General features: G+C 36.7%; 2 protein-coding genes across 2 annotated transcripts; both read right to left on the bottom strand.

Moving 5' to 3' along the window:
• Window positions 1–393: 393 nt before the first annotated feature.
• LOC119781465 (fish-egg lectin-like) lies at window positions 394–3,999 on the bottom strand. Its single transcript, XM_038281946.1, has 5 exons — window positions 3,880–3,999; window positions 3,556–3,792; window positions 3,325–3,466; window positions 631–703; window positions 394–549 (listed from the first exon to the last, which is right to left on the bottom strand). The coding sequence occupies exons 1-5, from the start codon at window positions 3,932–3,934 to the stop codon at window positions 409–411; spliced, it is 648 nt and encodes a 215-aa protein (XP_038137874.1). The 5' UTR covers window positions 3,935–3,999; the 3' UTR covers window positions 394–408.
• Window positions 4,000–9,608: 5,609 nt separating this feature from the next.
• LOC119781464 (fish-egg lectin-like) lies at window positions 9,609–10,965 on the bottom strand. The gene is made up of 5 exons (XM_038281945.1): window positions 10,840–10,965; window positions 10,516–10,752; window positions 10,212–10,426; window positions 10,007–10,131; window positions 9,609–9,920 (listed from the first exon to the last, which is right to left on the bottom strand). Exons 1-5 carry the CDS (start codon window positions 10,892–10,894, stop codon window positions 9,779–9,781), a joined length of 774 nt encoding a protein of 257 aa, XP_038137873.1. The 5' UTR covers window positions 10,895–10,965; the 3' UTR covers window positions 9,609–9,778.
• Between the last annotated feature and the right edge of the window lie 506 nt (window positions 10,966–11,471).

Raw genomic sequence — 11,471 nt, 5'->3', positions numbered from 1 at the left:
TCATTTGACAAAGTACTTTTTTTTTTTTTTTTAAGAGCAGAATCATTAAAATAGTTTATATCCCCACTTTTATTTAAACCTCTAACATGGTTAAACTGTAGAACTAGGCTTTAAATCACTTTCAGATAAAACACACAGAAATATTCCCCGACGTAAAGTGAATACAGAAAGAATCATGCGAAGACCTCCAGCTGGTTAGTGAGTGCACTCTAGGATGAGTTCACACTTAGTCACGAGCCACAGACGTCCCTGGTCATAGCTCACATGCTTGATGTCCTTCTGGAATTCAATTTTCTTCCAATCTGCACCTCCTGGAGATTTGCCAGAGATGCCAATTCTGTAAAGAGAAAGGTGATTATTTAAAACCATGTATAATATCTGTGTTGTGAAGAAATGCAACAAAAAAAACTAATTCAAAGTTAACCTTTCAAAGAGACTTCCAGATTTATTTACAACAAAGACACGTCCATCAGTCCCAACTTCTGCCTTCACTGCTTCTCCTTCAACTTTAGTCCATCCTTTTGTGTTACAGCTTTTGGGTGAGATTTCCTGAAAAGAAAAACCAAGAATGAAAAGCTGATAGGTGAATATTGTAACAAGATGGGAAAGAGTAAAAATAAAGCAATTTACCATGTAGTAGATAGCTTCATTGGAATTCACTCCCCAGCACACATTTGGGCTGCAGCTTAAATGCTTCAGTTGCTATGGAAGTAAATATGTGCCATCAGAATTTGAACAAAAAATACCTCTGAAATTTGAATGTTGTATATTAGTGCTTACTTTTTCAGTATTAAAATAAATTCAGAATATATTTTTAACCTAAAAAAAATTCAATGTCATTATTTGTACATTTAAAAAAAATTCAGTGTAATTTTTTTTACATGGTTGCAATTTTCAGTTATTAAAAAAAATCACATTCCTATTTCAAAGTGATAAAATTTTCAATATACATATTTTTCACAGTTTAAATTTTCAGTGTTAAAAAATTCAGCATATAAAAAATTAAACTTTTCAAAATTCAAATGCAATATTTTCGTTGTCCTCCAATTCAACTTGCTCAAATTCACTGTCTCAAATTCAGCGTCTAAAAATTCGCTGTAAAATTGGCCAAGGATACTTCAGGTCACAGACATTAGCAATGGATGTCCGATTCCAAAATCCACCTAATCACGTGACACAACCGTCATATTGAAGAAGTACCAGTATCACCCAGGCTGGCGACCATGGAGGCGAACTCAAACCCAACGGTGAGTTTACTGCTTTCATATTTCTGTAGTTTTATTTTGCGCATGAAGTTTGATACATTATCTTAAAGCCTGATTTAAAACACTGGTTTGGGCCGTTGTTAATCTTACACCGTGTAGTGCCGGCATAATACTTCTCGCTACCTCCGAGCACCCCCCCCCCCATTTCTTTTTATTTGTGTACTTTTCCAGGCAGTCTTAGTAAAGTTGTAATTTTTCAGGAGATGCTACCGCTAATGTAGTAAGCTAACATGGCTGCCTTGTGTGCTTCAAAGAGGGGCTGTGAACAGTTCCGACCCCACTCTGATCAGCTACTGTATTGTTAGGTGACCTCATTTATGAATTAATTAAGAAATTTATTGTCATTACAACATCATTCAAAATACCAGTTACCTACCAAATTGTAGATTTATTTGTGCTTGATATAGTTTCTACAATTTTAATGGGAGAAGAGCACAGTAGTCATCAACTGCCTGTCTCAGTCTCACCTAAGACAACATACAAACAACCCAGAAAGTCACCACCCATCAGTTCTCTTTAAAGATTCTAGACTTGCCGCAAGTGGTATTTCTTTTTGAAATAAAACGGGGGAAATTGGGTGGGTGGGTGGGGGGGGGGGGGGTGCTCGGAGGTAGCGAGAAGTATTATGCCGGCACTACACGGTGTAAGATTAACAACGGCCCAAACCAGTGTTTTAAATCAGGCTATAAGATAATGTATCAAACTTCATGCGCAAAATAAAACATACTACAGAAATATGAAAGCAGTAAACTCCCCGTTGGGTTTGAGTTCGCCTCCATGGTCGCCAGCCTGGGTGATACTGGTACTTCTTCAATATGACGGTTGTGTCACGTGATTAGGTGGATTTTGGAATCGGACATCCATTGCTAATGTCTGTGACATGAAGTATCCTTGGCCATTTTTACAGTGAATTTTTAGATGCTGAATTTGAGACAGTGAATTTGAGGAACTTGAATTGGAGGACAACGAAAATATTGCATTTGAATTTTGATAAGTTGAATTTTTTATATGCTGAATTTTTTAACACTGAAAATTTAAACTGTGAAAAATATGTATATTGAAAATTTTATCACTTTGAAATAGGAATGTGAATTTTTTTAATAACTGAAAATTGCAACCATGTAAAAAAAATTACACTGAATTTTTTTTTAATGTACAAATAATGACATTGAATTTTTTTTAAGTAAAAAATATATTCTGAATTTATTTTAGTACTGAAAAAGTAAGAATCCGTGTATCATTCGTTCTTTCTATTTTCAAATGTCAATCAAAAAATAAAAAATTGACTGGTTATTTTGTTTTTTGTTTTTTATGGTTAAACCAAAAACGAAAAAAGGATTTGTTTTTCATAATCAATTCTAAGCTCAGATCAAGAATACGAAATGGAAAAACGGTGAGCAACGCAGAATTTGATTTTAATATTTAATCGGTACAGTTTACGTGACCCGGAAGTTTGGTGGAGCTTTAGCTAAAAAAAACAATTGGCTTACCCCCACCACGTTCGATCAAGCTGCACCAGATAAGGCAGTCGGACCTATCAGCCATGGACAGTTACGCTCGAGGATCCAAGCGTGTGACTCTTAAGGAGGAGGACATGACAATGGAGAAAATCAGCAGGATTTTCCAGGTATAACTTTTTTCTTGAAACTTTTCTGTGCACTGTACTTTTAACTAGCAACAACAAACAGCGTTCTAGCGTCGCCATGGTAGCCACTTCATCACCCCACTGCCGCGCAAAGAGCTATTTCCGGGTCACGTAAACTGTACCGATTAAATATTAAAATCAAATTCTGCGTTGCTGTCCGTTTTTCCATTTCGTATTCTTGATCTGAGCTTAGAATTGATATATGAAAAACAAATCCTTTTTTCGTTTTTGGTTTAACCATAAAAAACAAAAAACAAAATAACCAGTCAATTTTTTTTTTTTTTTTTTTGATTGACAATTGAAAATAGAAAGAACGAATGATACACGGATTAGTAAGCACTAATATACAACATTCAAATTTCAGAGGTATTTTTTATTCAAATTCTGATGGCACATATTTACTTCCATAGTTGCCCTGACAAAGTATTCCAGTTCAAACTGCCCTCCTGCTCAGTGGGTGAGACATTACTGGCATTGAGACAGTGGATGCTGTCGCTGTCGGTAATCCCAATTACATTACCTTCTCCACCAGCATCCAACTGGTTCAACTCCTGACCTGAATACATAAAAATGTGCATCACTAAACACCTGAAAAGAAAAACATTTGTAATCCTGGAAACCATTGTTCTTAGATATATTACTCACCTGAAACAGGAAAGAAATCACCACCAGCAAATTTATAGACTTGGTCATCATTGTTGACTCCCCAGATCCCTGCAGGTCCCACTGAGACATGCTTGAGAGGAACAGAGCCCAGTTTGGTCCAACTCGATCCACTGAGGAAGAAGACGTTGGAGGATGTGTCAGTCATCACCACCATCCCTTGACCAGCATCAAGCTGGACTGCAGAAAACTGCAGCGGAGCAGCCTTACAGCTCAAGCCTGTAGAGAAGAACCAAAAAATAAAATATAATGAATATTCAAATGAGTTACAAACTTATTCTATCTAAAAACAATAAGAGAACTAACCATGGCAGCTGGTGAAATAATTCACCAAAACCAAGAAGGTTACAGCAGCTCTCATATTTTCCTCTGTTTCTTACTGTGCAGCTCCAGATGAAACTCTGCTTGTTTGTCATGAAACACCTGTGACGAGGAGACTTTTATACCTGAGGTAGACTGTGGCTCTTTTGATTATGTTGGTGGAATTCAGGAAGAAGGAAGTGTTTTTTACCCTTTTTTTTTTTTTTTTTTTACAAAGTATCTTGATGTTGTTGGACTAGTTGTTCTTAATTATAGTATTACAATGTAGTGGTTTGACAGTAGAAGAAAAGCAATAAGCATGGTGCCACAGTCTTACTGACGTTTGAAATGCCTTGTGATAAGGAGGGTGTGAAACCTGGCATGATGAATAGGGATTTTTACATATAATTTGTTGTTCAAGCCTTATGATGAGTTTCTGCTTACAGTTTGCGGGAAAAAATACATGACATTTAGGGTTAAAATAGTACAAGGGACTACGTAGAAAGTTTTTAGACATGTTCTATTAAAGAACTGTAAAGCATACACAGGAGGGTATGCTAATGGTGTACCTTTATTAGGCTTTATTGAGTATTAAATTGGGCAGGCAACATTACTGTATTAGTTATCTATGTTAGTATTACTTCCGACCCTTTGGATAATGACCATGTGCGTTTTGGATGTGTGTTCATGTTTGTTTGCCTTGACAGTCATTTTTCAAGAAATATGTATCCTAGACATATTGATGGCTTGGGAATGTTAGGGAGTTTGTCAAATGAAGATGCACATTTTTAATCATCAAAGAGCAGAAAAGGAAAATTCTGTCCAGGTCTGGAGGGAAACTAGGCATTTACAAGAGGAAGCCATAATTACGATACACAAGGTAATTCGCCATGGAATGGTACCTGGGTGTGCTAGAAACATTCATGGTCCTTGTACAGGTGGTGCCATTCATGTACATCGCCACCTGGCCTGCCTGACTCCCATTTATCCTTAGGTTTCATATCACAGTGGTGACAAAGTCATTGTTAATTACATAATGGTGTTATCACTAACTTTTTTAAGATGTGCCACTTTGTTGTAGATGGAAAGAAGTACTTGTGCACCCCAAGATCCTCTGCTAATGCTGATGTTGATGGTTTTCATACCTTGAACTCATAAGCATGGGTTCACAAAAAATACCTACTTTTTGGTTGTTAAAGAGACGTAACATTAAAAATTAGAGCCGTATAAAAAGGAAATTATTAGCATCTGTGCAATAACACATTGCTTGATTAGAAACATTTTTATTACTGTAATGGTTATCTTTTCATCCATCTTCTACTGCTTATCCTGTAAGGCTTGTGGTTGGGCCACTCCCTATCTCCGGCAGTCTATGGGTGAGAGTTGGGGTACACCCTGCGCAGGTCACCATTCTGTCGCAGGACAACACAGAGACACACAGAGACACGCAATCATGCACACACACACTCACACCTAAGGACAATTTAGAGAAGCCAAAAAACCTAACAGTCATGTTTTGGGAGTGAGGGAAGAAGCCAGAATACCCAGAGTTTTATGAACTCATGGAGTTTGCATGGGGAGAACATGCAAACTCCATGCAGACCAAAATCGAACCTACAGTAGAACCTCCTTGATGCAAGGTAACAGCGCTACAAACTGTGCCACCATGAAGCCCATGGTTATCTTTTAGTTTATAATTTCAATTGGTAGCTGTCTGTCTGTCCACTTATCTATCTATAAAGAGGTATTTTAATGTACCCAAATCATTATTCTAAAATTTTATTTTGAGTTCACTACATGTCATCTAAAGGCACTTTACACAACCCATTCAATCAGATTATAGAGTCAAATTGATTCAAAGTTTTGCATCTAAGGAAAACCAGCTCACTGCATTGATTCATTGACTCGAAGATAATCCCTCAGACCAAGCATGCTTGTAGCAACAGTGGAAAAGAAAATTTCCTTTTAACTGGAAGAAACCTCCACCAGAACCAGTGAGTGGCCATCTACCAAGGCAGACTGGGGTTCAAGGAGACAGAAGCAGAGATACAAAAGGCAACTGTCAACCAGCTCCACTGGCAGCTCGATCCATAAAACACACGGCCAGGCAGACGAGCTCCAAGCCAGCCCCCATGTCAGAGGATAAAGAGAGCACATACAGTTAGTCACAGTCAGACAAACAGACTTATCCTAAAAAAAAGAAAAGAAAAAGAGCAAGCTCCAACAGCTATATCAAAGTTGGTAATGGCAACATAATAAATGGCAATGATAATTCAAATTCTGCAGAGTGGGAGAATAGAGATAAAATGAAGCGGAATAATGAGAAATGGTCCATATATCGTCTAGTAGTCTAAGCCTATAGCTGCATAATTACAGAGATAGCTCAGGATAACCCGAGCCACTCTAACTATAAGTTTTATCAAAAAGGAAAGTTTAAAGCCTTCCCTTAAAAGTAGACAGGGTGTCTGCCTCACAGACTAAAACTGGTAGTTGCTTCCACAGGAGAGAAGACTTATAACAAAAAGATCTGCGTCCCATTCTACTTGTAGAAATTCCAGAAACCACTAGTAAACAGGCAGATTGAGAGCGAAGTGCTCTGTTAGGAACATAAGGAACAATCAGATCTCTGATATAAGATGGAGCTTGGCCATTTAAGGCTTTATATGTGAGAAGGAGGATTTTAAATTCTATTCTGGATTTAACAGGAAGCCAATGAAGAGAAGCCAGGATAGGAGAGATGTGATCTCTATTTTTCATTTTTATCAGAACTCTGGCTGCAGCATTTTGGATCAGCTGAAGGCTTTTAACTACAGTTTGTGGACTTCCTGATAGTAAAGAATTACAATAGTCCAGCCTTGAAGTAACAAATGCATGGACTAGTTTCTCAGCATCACCCCTGGACAGGAGATTTCCAATTTTTGCAATATTCCGCAGATGAAAGAAGAAAATTCTTAAAACCTCTTTGATATGGGATTTAAATGAAAGGTCCTGATCAAAAACAACACCAAGATATTTTACTTTATTTTCTGAGATCAATTTAATCCTATCCAAATGAAGTGACTGGCTAATCAGTTTCTTTTTCCAAGACTATAGTTTGTCTGCATTCAGGAGCAGAAAGTTAAGAGTCATTCTGGTTTTTATGTCTTTAAGACATGCATGTAATCTATGTAATGGGTTAGCTTCATCTGGATTTATAGACAGATATAGCTGGGTATCATCAGCATAACAGTGAAAATTAATCCAATGCTGTCTAATAATTCTACCGATTGGGAGCATATATAAATAAAGAGAATTGGTCCTGGCACTGATCCCTGTGGTACTCCACAAGCAACCCTGGAGCATGAGGAAGATTAATCATGAACGTGAACAAATCTAAATTGGCCAGATAAATAAGATTTGATCCAATCTAGTGCTGTTCCTTTAATTCCTACAAAATATGCAAGTAATTCTAAAATACTTTTATGATCAACTGTATCAAATGCAAAACTGAGATCTAACAGGACAAGTACAGATAAAAAGTCAATTATTCTGAGGCCCCTATGTTGCTGATAAGTGTTATAACTTATCACAGATTCAAAACTGCTCTGTAAAATAACTATTGGGTAAGGGTTGTGTCTTTTATCTAACCAAGTTACCAGTAGGGTTGTGCAAAAACATGTGCACAATGGCAGGTCACTGTGTTCTAGACTTACAAAATGAGCATAACATTTCTTGTTAGGGCTGAAAATTGAACCCTTAGAGGAAATACTGAAGCATGGTCATCCACCCAACCCTGAGGAATTCAGGGTGTAGTGCTGTTGATTGACATTACAGGTAAAATGTCACTTAACTGGCTCTGGGGATACAACAAGGGAATTTATGAGAGCGGAAGGTTTTACAATAAAAAAGATGGCATTAGGATGTTGCTTTAGTTATTTACTTCCTTAAATCTTTCTTAGTGCAGCGGTTTGGCACACACATTATGTTTTTCCATGATGTAAAATAGACTACGGGTAAAATATTCACAGAGATTTTAAAATTCTATCTGATAAACAAATAAGTATTTAAAATAAAGCAGTTTGATTACTGAATGTGAATTAAAGTGGAATACTAATTAATAATTTCTTTTAAAGATCTGTGCACTGAGAGAACCTTGGGGGTAAAAGAGAAATAGTAGTAATCAAAAACTCAAAACTCAGCAATACTATGAAATAAAAAAAATGCAATAAAAAAAACCTAACTTAAATTAAAAAAGATTATGATGTACAAACTGTTGCAAAAAAATTTTCATGTAGTTAAAAAGCAAAAGTTGGGGAATAACAGGTCAGGAGAAGAATGGCTCTATGTTATTTGGAAAGTGTATGAAAAGGAAATCTAAGAATATTGTTATTCTCCTCTACAGATTTGTTTTGTCACTTTTGTACATTTTTTTTAAATCCAAATTACAATCCTTAAAAGTACTTGTTCAATCTTAACAGCATTGTTTCTCTTGTACACATCAAAAAAAAAATCGCATTGCTTTGAGCAAGCTGCAAATGCTCTGGTAAATCAATTTAAATAATTATGTCACTGGTTCCTACATTATTAGTTCTTTATGTTAAGTTGATCTAAATGTATTTGAATGGCTCTGTATCGAGCAGAAACAAGCAAGAAGAATAAAACATTTTCTTCTAAATCAGTCGTTATTTTGTAAATTTCTCCCAAATTAATCTTGACTTTCACCAATGAAAGAAAATGTTTGAAGCATTAGATGGACACCTTTTAGCAATAGCTGAAAGATGTGTATCTCATGAACCATCAGATGCCAAATATATACTGTATATGGCAGGAGCATGACACAATTTTACATTGTCTATCGAAGGACAAGTAACTGGATAGGGTCAACAGTCAAAGGGAAGAGGAGTTATGATGTGTGGGGAAGCAGTTGGGAGGCACAGAGAAGGAGTCAAAAGCTCCTGGGGGCACATGCATGTTCCTGAGGATATGAGAGCCAAACTTGTAGACCAAGTTCTGAAACATGCACTTACAATGACCAAGTAATGGTGCAGGCAAATTTTGGGAGAACAACTGTGTCCTCAATCATTAGACTTTTTGTTTACGGAAAAGGTATCTAATCTAAAAAATGGCAGTTTTTATACTTTCAGCAATGCACAATAACAAAATTCCACTTGCATTTAACAATATAGTGCCTGAAAGTGTGTATCTTTTTTTTTCTCATATAATGTTCTTAAATGTGCTCTGCAAAAAAACTGTGATTATGGGGTCCTTGTTTTGCAGAATATCAGTACAAGGAGATTAATCTAACTTAAGGGGAATTCCACAAATGTCAGTTTTTTTTTTATTATTTTGAGTTTGTTTCTTTGCATTTTTTTTTTGCTTTTATTCATGCCACTTAGAGGCAGGCTTTGAGATATTATGATTATTATTTTCCAAATAACTATTGTTGTTATTATATCCGACCACATGGCTTAGAACCTCATATTTCTTCATGAAAACTTTCAAACTGCCAAGGTAACTTCTCTAAACCCCTTTTCTAAATGTAAAATAACTCAAGAGTGAATGTCAACATATAAAAAATAATGAAAGCTCACACCAACAGGACCAAATACAGTGTTGATGAATCAAAAAGTTTATTGTTGCCACCAAACAAGGTTTTGATATTTTACATGTAAAAGCTGAAATTGAAAACACCAATAGGACAAAACAATCTCAGGCCCCACACCCCAATGTCATTTGACAAAGTATTTATTTATTTATTTTTAAGAGCAGAATCATTAAAATTGTTTATATCCCCACTTTTATTCAAACCTCTAACATGGTTAAACTGTAGAACTAGGCTTTAAATCACTTTCTGATAAAAACACACAGAAAAATCCCTCAAACATAAGTTGAATGCAGAAAGAATCATGCGAAGACCTCCAGCTGGTTAGTGAGTGCACTCTAGGATGAGTTCACACTTAGTCACGAGCCACAGACGTCCCTGGTCATAGCTCACATGCTTGATGTCCTTCTGGAATTCAATTTTCTTCCAATCTGCACCTCCTGGAGTTTTGCCAGAGATGCCAACTCTGTAAAGAGAAAGGTGATTATTTAAAACCATGTATAATATCTGTGTTGTGAAGAAATGCAACAAAAAAACTAATTCAAAGTTAACCTTTCAAAGAGATTTCCAAATCTATTTACAACAAAGACACGTCCATCAGTCCCAACTTCTGCCTTCACTGCTTCTCCTTCAACTTTAGTCCATCCTTTTGTGTTACAGCTTTTGGGTGAGATTTCCTGAAAAGAAAAACCAAGAATGAAAGGCTGATAGGTGAATATTGTAACAAGATGGGAAAGAGTAAAAATAAGCATTTTACCATGTAGTAGATAGCTTCATTGGAGTTCACTCCCCAGCACACATTTGGGCTGCAGCTTAAATGCTTCAGTTGCCCTGACAAAGTATTCCAGTTCAAACTGCCCTCCTGCTCAGTGGGTGAGATATTACTGGCATTGAGACAGTGGATGCTGTCGCTGTCGGTAATCCCAATTACATTACCTTCTCCACCAGCATCCAACTGGTTCAACTCCTGACCTGAACACATAAAAATGTGCATCACTAAACATCTGAAAAGAAAAACAGTTGTAATCCTGGAAACCATTGTTCTTAAATATATTACTCACCTGAAACAGGAAAGAAATCACCACCAGCAAATTTATAGACTTGGTCATCATTGTTGACTCCCCAGATCCCTGCAGGTCCCACTGAGACATGCTTGAGAGGAACAGAGCCCAGTTTGGTCCAACTTGATCCACTGAGGAAGAAGACGTTGGAGGATGTGTCAGTCATCACCACCATCCCTTGACCAGCATCAAGCTGGACTGCAGAAAAATGCAGCGGAGCAGCCTTACAGCTCAAGCCTGTAGAGAAGAACCAAAAAATAAAATATAATGAATATTCAAATGAGTTACAAACTTATTCTATCTAAAAACAATAAGAGAACTAACCATGACAGCTGGTGAAATAATTCACCAAAACCAAGAAGGTTACAGCAGCTCTCATATTTTCCTCTGTTTCTTACTGTGCAGCTCCAGATGAAACTCTGCTTGTTTGTCATGAAACACCTGTGACGAGGAGACTTTTATACCTGAAATATCTGAGGCTCAACTGGTTTTTGATTATGTGTGGGGAATTCAGGAAGAAGGAAGTTTATTCCATTTTAAATTTTTTAGAATGATGCTGTGTTAGAATAGGATTGAACAAAATACAACTTTATCGCCATTACACTGTCACAAGTGCAAAGGAAAGGAAGAGTAGCATGCATCCATCCAGAAGGGCTACACAGAATATAAACATTTATTTACATGTGCAAAGAGAGTATACTGTATGTATTGACTTTGAATGGTATATATAAACAGGTAGTAATTGTAAGAGGCTATAAAATAACTGAATATGAAAAACTTTACAGCAAGCTTCGGATATGGATTATATTAGTGGGGTTATAATACATATTTGATTGTTGTGTGTTTTTTTCCTTTATTTTTGTGGGCGGGAGGTGGTGGGTACAGTCCTTATAGTTGGTGTCAGGAGGTGCTCAGGAGCCTGACAGCAGTTTGGAACTACCGGTAGCTGTTGCTAT

The sequence above is a fragment of the Cyprinodon tularosa genome, unplaced genomic scaffold, assembly GCF_016077235.1.
Source record: "Cyprinodon tularosa strain WSP-4 unplaced genomic scaffold, ASM1607723v1 ctg177, whole genome shotgun sequence".
Classification (NCBI taxonomy): Eukaryota; Metazoa; Chordata; class Actinopteri; order Cyprinodontiformes; family Cyprinodontidae; genus Cyprinodon; species Cyprinodon tularosa.
The sequence above is the reverse complement of the archived record's forward strand: the minus strand, read 5'-3'. Positions and strand labels throughout refer to the sequence as shown.

Bases quoted from the DNA above. Each gene is read 5' to 3' on its own strand.
- LOC119781465 (XM_038281946.1), bottom strand. From the start codon at position 3,934: ATGAGAGCTGCTGTAACCTTCTTGGTTTTGGTGAATTATTTCACCAGC. The intron at 704-3,324 runs GCAACTATGGAA...TTTACTTCCATA, and splicing joins AACTGGAATACTTTGTCAGG to GCAACTGAAGCATTTAAGCT. The intron at 550-630 runs GTAAATTGCTTT...TTTTCTTTTCAG, and splicing joins ATGAAGCTATCTACTACATG to GAAATCTCACCCAAAAGCTG.
- LOC119781464 (XM_038281945.1), bottom strand. From the start codon at position 10,894: ATGAGAGCTGCTGTAACCTTCTTGGTTTTGGTGAATTATTTCACCAGC. The intron at 10,753-10,839 runs GTTAGTTCTCTT...TCTTCTCTACAG, and splicing joins TTATTTCACCAGCTGTCATG to GCTTGAGCTGTAAGGCTGCT. The intron at 9,921-10,006 runs GTTAACTTTGAA...TTCTCTTTACAG, and splicing joins TTTGGAAATCTCTTTGAAAG to AGTTGGCATCTCTGGCAAAA.